Source organism: Rattus norvegicus, chromosome 5 (genome assembly GCF_036323735.1).
Source record: "Rattus norvegicus strain BN/NHsdMcwi chromosome 5, GRCr8, whole genome shotgun sequence".
NCBI classification, from domain to species: domain Eukaryota; kingdom Metazoa; phylum Chordata; class Mammalia; order Rodentia; family Muridae; genus Rattus; species Rattus norvegicus.
Window position 1 is genome coordinate 165,476,233 of NC_086023.1, and position 15,673 is coordinate 165,491,905.

Genomic DNA, 15,673 nt, shown 5'->3' on the forward strand with positions numbered 1-15,673 from the left:
GGGTACACCAGGCGCTCACGTGTATGTCTTAGTACAAAGATATACCACTGAGAAAAACACTCATATGCATAAATTAAAAAAAACACAGAGAAAAACCAAAAGATATCAAGGAATTTAATTTTTAAACATTCTGATAAATAAAACCATTCAGGCTTTACTAAGAGTGTTAAAAACAGGAGTCTGGGACTGGAGAGATGGCTCAGTGGTTAAGAGCGCTGACTGCTCTTCCAGAGGTCCTGAGTTCAATTCCCAGCGACCACATGGTGGCTCACAACCATCTGTAATGGGGTCCAATGTCCTCTTCTGGTAGGTCTGAAGAGAGCGACTGTGTACTCACATACACGAAATAATAAATCTTAAAAACAGGGCTCTGGTGCCACTGTCAAGCATCTGTGAATGTCTGGAACGGAGGTCACTCTCTCTTGCCGTGCACTTTGGGAGCATGGAGATAGTCACTTGCTTTGAGCTCTAGATACTTGGGGATGCAAAGTGGGGGTGGGGAACGCACCCACTGGCCTCCCACATGGTAAAGGCAACAAACCCACATGCCATAGGACTTGAAAACTCCTCCTGCCAACCTCTCCGGAGCATCTGCAGCTGAATCTGAAGTATGACGCTCGGCTGCCAGTCTCTGGTGCTCAGACTGAGACGTCACCTCTGTAGAATTCATGTTCAAGTTCCGCAATAGAAGTGAAGGACAGATGGTTTTTCCTGACTGCCATCTTCCGCAACACAGGGTCTTCCATGTAGAGCAGCAGGCTGGTCCTGAGCTTCCAGTTATACCCCTGTCTCAGCCTTACGTGGTCTTTTGGGTCCCTGTTGCACTCGCTGGTGGGAGTGCTTGTCTGGCATGCTCGGCCAGACCGAGTGTGGCGTGTGGGTGTGGTGTGTGGTGGCACATCTTAGGATTCCAACACTCGGAGTGAGGAACAGAAGCAGCAGCAGCTCAGGGTTGGCCAGGCATGGTGGTGCACACCTTTAATCCTAGAACCTGGGGTCCCCAGGCAGGCGGGCTTCTGAGTTCAAGGCCAGCCTGGTCTATAGAATGAGTTCCAGGACAGCCAGGAGTACACAGAGAAAACCTTGTCTCAAAATCAAAATCAAACAAACCATTAAACAAAACCCCAAACAAAAAACCTTTAAAAAGGACTCTAAGCACCCCGTCCCCCAACCCTGTCAGAATATAAGTCTGCCCAGGGCTGGCAGCAGCCCCTTTGTCTCACAGCATCTCTCAGTGTGAGGCCAGCACTGCAGGCTGTGGCAGGCCACACTGAGTGTGCCAGGGCTTCAATAGGTTTCACTTCTGGAAACACTGCAGGAGGCAAGCGACCGGGAAGCAGTTCTTTATAACTGCCTTGGGTTCCAACATGGGGGAAGAGGTAAATGCAGGAAAATATTTGTAACGTAGCTAAAAACACTATTTATTGTCAAGTTGGGTCAGGCCCAGTAGTGCACATGTGCATTTTCAGCCCTTGGAAGGCTAAGGCAGGAGAATTAAAGTTTGAGATCAGCCTGGGCTATAGCACCAAGACCCTGACTCAAAGAGGGGGGGTGGGAGAGTGGTTAAGGGAGTTACACCCCCTCCCCCATTTCAGTGTCTGGAACCTTAGATTACGGATTACCTATGTGGGAAAATGAAGGTGTACTGAGGAAAAAGTGTGGAACATTTACTCACAGTTGTCACCAAGTGTGACCGCTCTTCCCTGCCCTCCACTCAGTCCCCACAGTTGCTTAGAAAACAAGCCACGCTTCTTACTTGTCTTCTCCACATTTCAGTCAGAACCCGTGGCTGGCTTATGGCACAGTAAACAAAAGAGAACACAAACCCGGCACAAACTTAAATTAAATAGCATGATTTAATTTACTTGCTGCTTAATCCTCAATCCTCTTAAGTTAAAAAAGAAAGTTATAATTAACTATTAACGTTAATGAATTTAAACCTTCCAGAAACATGAATCCAAAAGGAAATGTCCAACAGGTGACACGAGCCGGGTATTCTATGGCCTTGCTGTTTCAGTTTTGAACACTAAACATTAACGGAAAAGAAAATCTCTAGGGTTTTCAGTTTTATTCTTCTAGAGCACAACTGTGTGGCCCTGTCACTAAGCGCGCTCTCCCAGCAGGTACACGATGAACTCGTAGGTGGACAGGACAATGGCAGTATTGGGGATCTGCCGGATGAGCTGAGCAAAAAGTCCTCGGTAGAAGGCGAGATAGCCTTCCTCCCGGAATACCAGGCGTGCTGTCTGCATGAATGACGTGTACTTGCTGCCTTCTTCCCGGAGCCGTGTCCTGATGACCTCTGTGGGAAAGACAGAGGGAAGAAGTTAGGGCTCCCGTGTCTACTGGGCATCTTGGTTCTAACCTGACAAAACAGTCATATTTGAGAGGAACAAAGGAAAGTTCTAGCAGGGCACAATGGCACAAGCCTTTAATCCCAGCACTTGGGAGGCAGGCAGATTTCTGTGAGTTCAAAGCCAGTCTGGTCTACAGAGTAAGTTCCAGGACAACCAGGGCTACACAGTGAGGCCCTATCTTGAAAGAGGCAAAAGAAAAGGTAAGTTCTTCTTAGACTGTGTTCTGCTCCCAAGTTCCCCTCAGATCTCCCTACTCTGTCTAGCTGAAAAGCCACCTGGGCTCCCTCCCTCCCTCCCAGCACAGTGGCCTAGTGCTGGTCAGCCCTGCTTGTTGAGCAGACCTCAGAACCCAGGAGGCACTGCTGTTCTCTACCTCTTTCTGCCTTTGTGTCTTGGTGGTGCTCCAGCACACATGGGCCCTGACCCTTTTTCCTGAGACATGGTGTATCTGTCACTGCTTCGCAGGGGCTTTTGAAAACATAACTTGTTTTGACATCAAACTGAACTGTTTTAAGTAGGTTAGTGGGACAGTGGGAATCCCACCCTCGCATCTTGGATCAGGGTGCTTCTCAGCTGCAGAGCATGCATTGAACAAGGAGCTATGTTCAACCCCTAGCATCCCAACAGGAAAAGTGTTCCTTGTTTGGGAGGCAGAGGCAGGTGGATCTCTGTGAGTTCAAGGCCAGTCTGACTTACATAGTGAGTTCTAGGACAGCCAGATACAGAAAAGGCTGTCTCAAAAATGACAATAACAGCAAACAAACAAATAAATGAACACCGCCCCTCTCCCCCCAAACAACAAGAACACAAAAAGAAGCACAAAGGCCCCAGCAGTAGATTGATGTCACATCTGCTCGAAGAAGCAGCTGAGTGATTCTTCACTGGTCTCCCACATGACTTTCTGAGCCAGAGAATATTGAGTAAAGTCTAATTTGAGCTTCTTTGAAGACAAAGGTTCAGTGACCCACATTTTGACCCAGCCAACTTTTGCCACACTGAGATTGAGCCGAGCAAGGTAGAGTAGGTCACCACTCACAGAACTTGTGTCTGGGCAGTGAGTGATGGTGTCGCTCTGCCTCCAGGGACATGCTTACACATGCCCCAAGCTGGAAGTCTCTGGGTTCAATCACCTTTCAGGTGAGGGACACCCACTCTACAGCTGCATTTTAGACTACACCATGACCACTGACAACGCTGACAACTGTTTCACTCCTCCAGGAGAAATGAGCAAAACATACCGTGCGGGTAAGCAATGCAGGAGGCGCACCCCTTAGAAACAGCAGCAGCCGCCATCAGTCCAAAGAAGTTGGAGGAACTTTTCTCCGTTCCGTCCGTGGAGGAGACTATCGGGGCTTCTTTTAAGCACTTCTTTAAACTCTCATAGAGAGCAAAGCAGATGATTGTCTCTGAGATGCCAGCATAGGAGGCGGTCAGCCCTCTGTAGAAGCCACGGATGCCTTCTGTCTGGTACACGTGCCGAGCACACTGGAGGGTATTCATCTGCTTGCAGCCTCTCATCCTGTCAGAGGGGTCAACAAGAGACACTGAGAGACACACCACACCCAAGCCATAAGGGGGATCCCCTATGACACAGAAACCACACAGGAGAAGAAACCTGTCCCTGCTCTGAGGCCACCTGACCTCTGGCCCACTGTGAGCTGAGAAACCTGACAGGTCATTAAACAGATGGTATCTGAATCCACAGTCACCAAAGCAGGCTTATAGCTCTGACCCAATTCTAGAAAATGCTAATGAAAGACGACATTTGTCAGAGAAAATATTTGGACTCATCTATACATCTAAAAGCAGGGTTAACTAAGTAAAGTGTGGTACACACACAAGATGAGGACAGTTGTGACGGCTGGAAGATACAAGAAAGGTAAGTGAAGGGGTTGGGGATTTAGCTCAGTGGTAGAGCGCTTGCCTAGGAAGTGCAAGGCCCTGGGTTCGGTCCCCAGCTCCGAAAAAAAGAACCAAAAAAAAAAAAAAAAAAAAGAAAGCTAAGTGAAAAGTAGACAAAATTATAAACAAGGTAAACGAATATGACATAAGAGAGAGTGCTGAGGGGAAAGGCTGGTGCAGAGTCTTCTTTTTGGAATATGGGGATTAGACTCGGGGCTTTGTGCATGGTAGGTAAGTGCTACCACTGAGCTATCTGCCAGGTCAGTGGCTCCCTCTCACCACAGCTCTCTGGAGTGTGATTTGTGCGCATGCAAGGGCCTGAATCCAGGGCCTCATGCATTGAAAAACAACAACCACAACAAACAAAACTTATGTACACACATATAAATATATACATATATATTTCTTCTTAGTTTTGTCAAATGGAATTTTTAATCCAGGTCCATTTCCTGATATTTTACTCACTCATTTACTTTTAAGTATCCATTGATGTGTGTATTTTTTTTTTTTTTGGTTCTTTTTTTTTTTTTTTTTTTTTTTTCGGAGCTGGGGACCGAACCCAGGGCCTTGTGCTTCCTAGGTAAGCGCTCTACCACTGAGCTAAATCCCCAGCCCCTGATGTGTGTATTTTGTGTGTGTGTGTGTGTGTGTGTGTACAGCAGGCATTAGTTCCCTGGATGGCATATTCTACACTATAGGCTGGTGTGGTGTTGGGAACCGAGCAGTGAGTACCCTTAGCTGCTGACAGCTCTCCAGCCCATGATGCTCTATTTTCATTCTATTATTTTTAAGGTTAGTCAGAACTCCTGCCCTAATCTTTTTCTTTTTTAAAGGTAACACAGAGTGAGCTGCTGCTGTTTTTTAGTATTTCTTATGTGTCTGTGCTCACTTTATAAGAAAATAATGAACAGAAATAATCTACTTTTTGACAAATTCCTTTTGTTTATAAAACAGTGTCCTCTGCTCGAGACTCACTGAAGACTAGTTCTGTTTTACAGAATAAAGTGGTGCTGATATTAGAATCAGGAACACAGACAGCTGGGAGTTGTAGCTCACGCCTGTAACTGTAATGGATCACAGACTGAGATTCTGTCTCAAAAATCCCAACAAACGTAACGAGATTTCAGCCAAACCCCTGAACTTCTGTACTTGAATTAACCGCTTTCTTGCTCAAACCTTTGTGTGTGTGCCCCCCGCACCCCTGCAGCTAGCTCCCTTCAGGAGGGTGGGAGCTGCTGCCCCCTCAGGAGCTCTCCTATCCTCTCCTGACTCCATCCAGCCTAGATTGTACTATGGACCCTCCAGAGTGCTGCACACCTCACACCCCTTGCCCCACCAGGCTGTAATCCTATTTGCCGATTCACTCTGCTGCTGAAAGGTAGAAGGCGCAAACAATCTCCCTGGCAACCACTGAAACAACATATACTCACAGGTGTTCACAGATCTCCCCTAAATAAAGGTCTAAAACGTCCTAACCACTAGAAAGGGCCTGAGTCAACAGAAACATTTATCTGCTGCTAACCACAGGTGATATCAGGACACGGTGAACACTTGGCTCTGAGGTGATACCAGAGGCTTCCAGGAGACAAGGTTGGCCAGAAGCTTGAAGCACAACAGTAAGGAGGGGTGAGGGACTGGACACTTAGGAACATGGGCATGTGGGACACACATGGCATTTTTGGAAACTACTAGGACTGTCTCAGGTCCAGAAGTTAAGAGTTACCCCGGAAGTAACTGACCCTTGTCATAGGATTCTAGCAAGCACTTCAGAAGGCAGATCAGACTGTGGAGCCTGGAAGCCCTGATCAGGGCATGCATGGTCACAAGAGGATGATGAAGCCAGGCAGGCCCCTCTTTCACCCTACAGGTACATCTCAGGCTTTCCCTTCTCCCTTAGAGGAAGCTGGAGGGAAGAAGAGTCTGCTAGTATTTCCAGGGTTCGCATTTCTGGGCTACCTAGCACATACATGGCTCTTAGAATACAAGCAGTTCCTTGAACTTAGTCTGGGTGAGCCCAAGTTTCTATCGGAGATCAGCATTCCTTCAAGAAGTATGAGTGTGGGTGACAGCCCACAGAAATAGTAGCAGTGGTTGACACAAATAGAAACATTTTCCTACCATTTGTCATAAAGTTAAAAGGCATTGCTTAGTGTACTTGTTCTTTGAAAATTCTCAGGTGTCGCTGGCCTGCTGAGAGATCTGGCTTACATATAGAAGCATTATTACTGAATCACAGACTTTAAAACACCGCTGGCTTCATTTGCTCTCTATTTCTTTAAAGCCCTTGCTGTAGCTGAGGGTAACAAGCCGAGGCTGGGGAGGCCGAGACAGCAAGATGGACACTTGAAGTGGCCTGGACTACACAGCACGTCCCCGGCTCAGCAAAACACAGTCAAACATTTTATAGGTTCCACCAGAACACCCAAGGAGCTTAATTCAGAACTCCATGTTAGGTTCAGGACAGAAACCAGGGACATCGGGGGCTATGTCCTAAGTGCCCCCGCTGGTGTCCTGGCTAGACAGCCAGGCCTCTCCAGAGTTTACCTCCTGACATGGGCTGCACAAAGAACCCCAGAGAGGAGCACCCAGGAAGGAAGCTGGGACCATGGAGAGGCCCTTCGGTCCACCTTCCCTTGTTCTCTGGGCTCCCTCCCCCAACAAAGCTGTCAGGACAGATTTCAAAAGATATTTCTCTGTGTGCTTAGAGAGAAATCCAGAGCAGATGGCTGAGGACCCCTGCTTCCTGTCCATAGTTGGTGTTGGGAGAAGGAAACAGCACAGCAGGAAGACTGCAGATAAGGAAGGAACTATTGACTTACTTTCGTTCTAGCTGCATCCTCGTTTTAACCATCCAAATAGGATTCATTAAGGTATTTGTGACAAAAGCTGGAGGGAAAAAACAGTCATCACTGATACAGCCGCTTTACTCTCAAGTCACGATGCAGTGGCCTAGAGCTGGGGGCAGAAGCCATGGGTTAGTGCACTCTACCCGTCCACAGTGCAGCAACTGCACAAGCACAGCCCGGGTGGCCTCTAGGTGGCGCCGCTATCGTTTCGGTTCATTTCAATCCCAGGGCAGAAACTGTCTAAAATGCCAAGTTAGAAGCTTCAGATCCAGAAATAAATTTGTTTTTAAACTTGTTGATCTCTACTTATAGTTAGCATTGAATACGGATGTTAAATCTTCAGCTACCTGAGTTCAAACTTGGAAATTAAGGAGACAGACATTTAAAAACCCACTGCCCCCGAGTCACTTGGGTGAGGCTTCAGCACATTTAACTTCCTGACCAGCCCCGATGTCAGCCCGGCTCCGCTCACCAGCCTGAGTGACACATTAACTAAGTCACTGGAGGGCACTGCCTTCAGAAGCTCCCCAAGGTGTGCTTGCTTTGCCCAGGTCTCCCGGGTTAATTTTACAAGCGTCACAAAGCTGATTACGGATCCGGATTATGACTAATTCCACGGATCACCCTCTTTTGGAATGGTGCACCGTCCTTCTCTGGGCTCGGTATTGAGGGGAATCACTGTCCTTGTGTGAAGACGTTTGCTTACTATTGCTCGTCTCTGACTAAAGCGCATACCTGGGTTAGTCATTTTACTGAGAGTAACAAAGGACACACTACAGTCTATTGGCAGAAGGAAGAAACTGTAAAATGCTAAATTCTTTAAACACTCTGTTGGATTTAAATGGACGGAAGCCTCTGTGGAGAAGGGCAGAGGCTTCTTCTTGCAATTTAAGAGCCCGTACGTTCTCACAAGCACTCCCTGGGGGAGAGAAGTCCTGCCCTGAGCTCTGCAGTGGTGGGAGAACTCCTCAGAGGAGAACAGACCATCTGGCGGCGTGAGGACTTAGGTTCAGCCTCAAGTATCACAGAACACATGAAACCCTGATTCTTGCTACGCAAGTCAGCTGCTAAGGGCGGATGCACCCCAGATGCCTTCGGGAGTCAGAAAGAAAGCAGCTCCCACTTCACATTAGAACTCAATAGGGAGATCAGGACGATGAAGCACACATTGGAGCAGAATAGGGCGTGTGTGGGCGCCTGGAGGGAGAATAAGAAGCTAGAGTGGTGACAGAAAATGATCCTGTAATAGACTGCTAATAGTCACATTCTCTAAACTCCAACACAACGCTTTTGGAAGTGGTTTTAGGGTCAAAAGAGGCAGGGAGTTAACATCTAATTCCTGGAAAGAAAAAAGAAAGCAAAACAAAACAACGCATGCTCTGGGACAGTGCTGCTAGGGGACCGTACCTGCAGAGCCAGCTGAGAAAATGTGCACAGTGTTGCTATCAGGCACGAAGATGCCATTGAACTGCTCTTTGGCTTTGGAGTAGCACGCGAAGTACACAGCCCTGTAGGATAAGCAGAGAACACCATGAAGGACCCATCACCGCACTTCAAGTATGCAGGTCCCTCTGCAACATCCATCACAATCTGGAGACCATAGCAGACAGTAGTGATCTCAGCCAGCAAGGAACGAGAGGCTGGACTCACACCCTGGCCTGCCGCTCCTCCTGGGATGTTCACGCCTTCCAGAAACTAGGTGGTGACAGCCATGGCCAGGATGACAGCGGAAATGAGAGTTTTGATAACGCCTAGAAAAGTTCTTTCACATTCTGTTTGTCTGTCTGTTTTTTGAGACAGAGTTTCTCTGTGTTGCCCTGGCTGTCCTAGAACTCACTTTGCAGACCAGGCTGGCCTTGAACTCATAGATCCACCCGCCTCTGTCTGCAGGGTGCTGGGATGAGGGTGTGCACCCCCACCTGGCTCCTCTCACATTCTTTACTCTTATTCTGGACATTCTGGATACATGCTAATCATCTGAGGGAAGCGTCTACTGCCATTTTAAGGCGCACTGTGTCTGCAATGCAAACACGCTCACTCTTGCCTTGTGTTGGACCCATGCAGACTTGATCAGAGCCGCCTGCAGTGACTGGGGAGGCTTGCTTCATATATGCCGTGCAGGAGCGCTGCTGACCAATGGGTCAATCAGAGAATCTGTTTCAACTAAGAATCCTGACTACTGCTGACCAAGATCCCAGGAGGTCACGGGTCTGGACTGAGTTCTGGCACCAGATCCCAACAGAAAAGACAGAAAGGGAGTCCGGGCTGTGGTGGTGGTAATCATTTGTGCTGAAGTTGCCATCCTGTTACCATGTCATTTGGCCCTCCAAGAAATCAGGAGTAGAGAAAAGTAACATGTTCCCCACAGAGCAAGCTCTAATCAGCGTAAGCAGGCTCCTTCTGAGTTAACCCTGCTAAAAGAACCAGCTCTTTATTGCTCTACTGTTCCCTCTGTTCTTCCCTTTGAGTAACTCTGAGGTATATGACCTCTCCATGAAACCTTTTTATCCTTGTCTATCTGTTTACAGCCCTGTTCTGTCTAAACACACACACCAATCTCATTTTACGGAATAAAGCACTGGAATTTGGCCAGACTCCAAACTAGAAAAGGTAAATAAAACCTTTAGAGTCCATCGTTCAAGGACTGTGGCCTGTGATGATACTGCCAGTTGTCCCTTTCACACACAGTGCCTGTCTATTAGCACTGCCCATAACTTCAGAGACACCAGCCACGCATGGATAATGCACTCGGAAAGAGGCCAGTTCTCTCATCAGAAAGGTGAATGGTGACAGTAGCTTAGTGGACCAAGACAGTACAAGTCTACGAAGACTTTAAAAAGAATAAAAAAACCAAGGCTGAGGGGCTGGAGAGATTGCCCAGTGGTTAGAGCACCGACTGCTCTTCCAGAGGACCTGAGTTCAATTCCCAGCGCCCACATGGTGGCTCACAAGCATCTGTAATGGGATATGATGCCCTCTTCTGGTGTGTCTGAAGACAGCTACAGTATATTCACATTACATGAAATGAACAAACAAACAAACAAATCTTTAAAAATAAAATAAAATCCAAGGACATAATGTCATAGAAAGTAAAGCTAGGAGCCTTTGTAATTCCTTCAGACTAACGTTCTACGAGTCACCTGGATATCCTGCTAAGAAAGCAGATGACATGGATCTGTGTGCAATACACAAGTGCCCAGGGGCTGACCACACACCATACTCAAGGTAAGAAACTCTCCCTTAGAGAGAGCGCAATGCTGACAGATTAATTTTCCCACTAAAACAACAGAACCCCCTTTTCACACACTAAGAACAAACCTAGGTTGTCAGACATGTTAGGCGACTTTACTACAGGGGAAACAGGCAGCCATTCAACAGTGTCGCTCTTGGGCAAGAGCAGACCCACATGGCTCACCCGGGAGCTCACTCATGAGTTATGTGCTTACCTGGATGGCGCAACTCCAACCAAGTTTGGACCCAAGCCTCTAAAGAGTGACTTTGGTCCCTCCTTTTCCAGGATCGATCTGAATAATAAGAAAGAGACATAGCCTTAGAATCTTTCTGGATTCTGTGGCTGCAGATGTCACTGGTTGGGTGAGTGTCTATCTAGACACTGTGAAGCCCTAGTGGATCCTCAGAACAAATGGTACCGAGGCAGGCGTACACCTGTAAGCACAGCCCTTGGGAGGTAGGAGCAGGAAGATCAGATGTTCAGTCATCCTGGGCTACAAAGGGTCTGAGGCCAGCTGCGCTACACCAGACTGCCTCAAACAAACCACGGCTCTGACAAGGCCTGTCTTGGCGATGAGAAGCCAACCTTCACAGCATCGCCTTGAAGGAATAAACTGTGTAGAAGCCCCTGACTCTTACTTCCCTCTGTAGAATATAATGCCAGAAGGCTGTAGAATCAGACAGGAATGTTACACAGAATAAATGCAAAAGACAGACTGTCCTGGGAAATCTCTGATCCCGTTTCTCAGTTACTCTCACTTCAGTCTGAAATCTCACTATCTTAGGAGGCTGAGACAGAAACATCACAGGTTCAAGGTCTGCTTGACTTCAGTGAGCTCAGGGCAGTGAGCTGCGGTCTTAAGATACTCACACTTACCTCATCTCCAGGTTAGGTCTCAGTTCTGCTTCCCTGCAACCTGGGCCCACTATATCCCTATGATCTTCTTATTTCTGGAAACAATCTCACTGTAGTCCATGCTGGTTTCTAACTGGCTCTGCTCCTGCTTCAGTCTTCTAAGTGCTAGGATTACATGTATGCAATACCTCGAATTGAACAGATGAAATTTCTTTCTTTCCTTTTTTTTTTTTTTTTTGGAGCTGGGGACCGAACCCAGGGCCTTGCGCTTGCTAGGCAAGCGCTCTACCACTGAGCTAAATCCCCAACCCCCATGACACACACTTTTGAATGGTTCAGAAGAGTTTATGAATGAACACAGAAAAAATGCCAAAGCGAGACAGTAACAGGTTACAAACTGGCGTGTCTATAAAAGGCACAAGCGAGTCATCTGTGTCATTCTTGTAACTCCTCTCCTATTTGAATTATCTCAAAACAAAAGGCTTTCTTTAACAACAACAACAATGGTCAGGCAGTAGTGTACACCTTTAATCCCAGCACTTGGGAAGAGAGGCAGGTGGGTCTCTGAGTTCCAGAACAGCCAGGACTACATAGAGAAACCCTATCTTGAAAAAACAAAACCAAAGACTATACATGGACTGACCCTGGGCTCCAACCTCATAGGTAGCAATGAATAGACTAGTAAGAGCACCAGTGGAAGGGGAAGCCCTTGGTCCTGCCAAGACTGAACCCCCAGTGAATGTGATTGTTGAGGGGAGGGCGGTAATGGGGGGAGGATGGGGAGGGGAACACCGATAGAGAAGGGGAGGGGGAGGGGTTGGAAACCGGGAAGGGGAATAACAATGGAAATGTAAATAAGAAATACCCAATTTAATAAAGATGGAGAGAAAAGAAAAAAAGAAAGAAAGAAATATAAGTCTGGTAGCCCCAATTAAAACATTTATAAAGAGATGGAGCAAAAAAAGTAAAAGTATCAACCCAGCAAAAAACAAACCAACCAAACAACCAAACAAACAAAAACAACTCCAACGATTCGTCCTACAGGCCGTATTAGCTGAGACTGAAATTATAGCATGTAAAGTTTATAAAAATCAAGGGTTAGGGCTAGCACTTCTCAGGACTCTATGAACACGGTGCTTCACAGTGAGATTCGTGGGAGTTTCACTGGAGTCACAAGGCCAAAAATGAGCCTCCTGGCGACTATCAGACACAACTTAATGTTTTCAATTAAGACACTTTATTTATTTATTTTTTCTTTTCTTTTTTTCGGAGCTGGGGACCGAACCCAGGGCCTTGTGCTTGCTAGGCAAGCGCTCTACCACTGAGCTAAATCCCCAGCCCCAAGACACTTTATTTTTATTATCTTCCTCAAAGACAGGACGGTTTCGGAAAGGCCAAGCTCCTTGAAGAGACATGTTTCTGGTAGCACCTTGGGGTGACCTACACCTGACGACACAGGTGAGAGAGCGCCCGCTTCACTGTGGTCTCCAGCAGGGAGCCCTGTGCACCGAGAAGCCATTCAAGAAGGTGAAGGGAAGCTCTGGCTCTAGGAAGCTAGGGGCCCTCATCCATAATGCAGCAAGGAGTGTGTCCTCAAGTGACTTGTGCCTTTTAAGAGCTGAAGAAAGTCTCCGTAGTTACGCACTTCACAGTGGCAACAAGTCAGACCCGTTACATAAGCTGAACTTCTGTCCTCTCGGGTGTTTATACACTCTCTGGAACAATCAAGCTCCCACTGCACAGAGCACACAGTTTAGAGAGACAACGTAGGCTCCAGGCTCACCCCTGCACGGGCAAGTCACTGGACAGCATGTAAAAAGCAACCAGTCTTGTTGCAGTCCGTCACTCTCTCCCCAGGTTAGACCAGGTTGCACAGGAGAGACAAGTATCTCATCCGAGTATCTACCAGAACGCGGCAGTTTTCCAAAGACGTGGACACTGATTTTTAGACTGAGAAAGGGAGCTGGAGAGAAGCTGGGTTAGCCGCTTGCTGCTCCTGCTGTCTCCCGGCAGCTCACTTACGACGGCCTGCACATCTCCAGCTTCAGGAGACTGGACGCCTACATGCATGTGTAGTAAACACGCACAGCAGGCATACATTTAAGTTTTTAAAAATTATTAAAACTTTTAAAAAGATCTTAAATATAGAATAATAAAGTACCCCAATAATTAAAATCTTTACTTAAAAAATACTTTTTTCAAAAAAGGAGACACCTGACAAACCAGAACTGAACGCAGGTATGCAGAAAAGGTCTGGGCTTGTCTTTGCCTATTGTCTTTCCCATGTGCCCTCCTGTAGCATACGGCCCCTCTGCTCGGCTCAGGCTGAGTGGGAAGCCGCTACCTTTGCTGACCTCCCTCCCAGGCAGGGCACCGTTCACTACTTTGGGATCTTATCCACAAGAAGACCCACAGCCTGAGGCCATGCTCTCTTCACATGGGGATTAGGCCTCACCGTACAAAGAAAATCTGCTGCAAACCTTCCCTTAAGGCGCACAGGAGAGCACTAATGACGGCACAAACATGTCTACTCCCGGCCTTTACTGACGCGCCCATTGGAACCCAGCGCTTCTCCTCACTCACAGCATTCTAAGGAGCCTGAGGACACTCTATCAATCTAAACAAAACACCTCCCACTGCCCAGGATGGAGTGAGAGTGAGGAGACAAGACAGAGGTAGGAGCTGTGGGTGAAGGAGGAAGGCAGGGTGGGAGGGTGGGCGGGGGAGCTCAGGTTAAATAACTGGGTCACTGCAGGATATACCTGCAAAGGTGTCAAAGCCAGACATGATGTCTGCCACAAGGGAAATTTGCTAGCTATGTTCCTGTGCTTTTATAATTTATTCTTGAGACAGGGTCCCATTGTGAAGCCCTGTCTGTCCTGGAACTCTATGTAGACCAGGCTGGCCTCGAACTCATAGACCCACCTGCCTCTACCTCCTGAGTGCTGAGATTAAAGGCGTGTGCCACCATGCCCACTCCTGTGCCTTTAAAGGGACAAGGAGGATGCAGGGGTACAGTACAGGCATGGGACCACTGAGTGAACAGCCAGCAGGCCCAGGAACGGCTGTTGCTTGGAGGGAAGTGAGCAGCGTGAGGAGTATGGATGGCCACACCTCAGGCCAGGGCGGCTAGGACACAGCAGCAGGAGCATCCTAAGAACGTAGCCAACAGGCTAAAGAAATACAGCTTGAGTGAGCACGACAACTGCACACAACCTTTCTAATTGAGCAGCACCATTAACAAGAACCTGACTTAATCCCATGGTTATCATTTTGACATGAACATAGCAGAAACGGTAGTTTGTGACGTCACAGCCACTAACTCACTGACTGTATCAAGCACCCACTGCTGCAGGTCTGTGATGAAACACTGGCTTTTGTGTGGTGTGGATGTGGTTCCTGAATTCCCAACAACAAAGTGCCCTTTCCTTTGTTTTCCACTGTGATGAATGACAGTGTAGGTGGCGCTACGGGAGACAGGAGAAACTAGAGATGGAGAATGCACATCCCATAATACTTACAAAAGAGAAACGTTCACATTTACCTGACAGGTTCAGTCCAGCCGGTAGCTACGGCTTTTGGGTAGTGATTCTCAAGAGAGTAAATGTTAACTAGTCATGTGAAGCATGACTTCTGAATTGGTGAAGTGGCCGGCTTATCCACTTCCATCTCACGATGGCCAAGACACTACAAAGGTGTCACCTGACACCAAGCGGGAAGCATTCTCTCAGTCACCGAGGACCACAGATCCTGTTGTCCTCACTGAGCTCCATCCCGGCCTCTGGCCCTCCCGAGCCGATCACTAACCACTGCTTTTGGGAATTCACTCCCTCAACGTTAAAACTGAGCACTCGACCCTCCTCAGCAGCCATTTCTTTTAGAAACAATCTGACCAGGGCTGGAGCGATGGCTCAGCGGTTAAGAACATTAGCAGTTCTTTCACAGGACCTCGATTCAATTCCCAGACATAAGTGCAGGCAAAACACTAATGTAATTTTAAAAAATTAATTAAAAACAAAACCAAACAAGCAAAAAAACCCATCTGACAGCACAGTGGCACAGTGAGTAAGGACAACGACTGTCACCAAGCCTGACAACCTGAGCCTGATCCCTGGAGCCTGCCCTCCCCCCATGTGCTATGGCACATCAGTCCAGTCCTCAGAAGGTAAGTAAGAAACCGAATTCTTCCATCTGGACCACACTGTATCGAGGACAGGAGAGTGACAGGGGAGGCCTGCATGACTAGGCTGCACTTACTTCAGAACCTGTAGGAGTCCAGGCGTCACAGACGTTGGTCTCACCATTCCAGCTCCACTAATGGTCCCCAGATGAACCTGAGGATAATACACCGTCCGAAGAGCTAGTCTCGAAGACTGCAGTCTCGTCTTAATGACTTCTAGTGGACATGTGAAAATAGCACCAACTGTACCTCCACACCTGCAGGAGAGAGGCCACAACGGGATCAGAAGGCAGCATGTGAC

At 47.7% G+C, this 15,673-nt stretch overlaps 1 protein-coding gene across 4 annotated transcripts in view; it reads right to left on the bottom strand.

Annotated features, from left to right (window-relative positions):
• Positions 1 to 1,837: 1,837 nt before the first annotated feature.
• The window catches only part of Slc25a33 (solute carrier family 25 member 33), a 40,117-nt gene continuing 26,281 nt past the window's right edge, over positions 1,838 to 15,673 (bottom strand). For all 4 annotated transcript variants that reach the window (XM_063288452.1, XM_063288453.1, NM_001127574.1 and 1 more), the window contains 6 exons: positions 15,450 to 15,629; positions 10,552 to 10,629; positions 8,513 to 8,613; positions 7,079 to 7,145; positions 3,596 to 3,876; positions 1,838 to 2,302 (listed from right to left, as the gene is read on the bottom strand). In XM_063288452.1, coding sequence (XP_063144522.1) covers positions 2,103 to 2,302; positions 3,596 to 3,876; positions 7,079 to 7,145; positions 8,513 to 8,613; positions 10,552 to 10,629; positions 15,450 to 15,629 — 907 coding nt within the window. In that variant the 3' untranslated portion in view covers positions 1,838 to 2,102. The remainder of the gene's footprint in view (positions 2,303 to 3,595; positions 3,877 to 7,078; positions 7,146 to 8,512; positions 8,614 to 10,551; positions 10,630 to 15,449; positions 15,630 to 15,673) is intronic.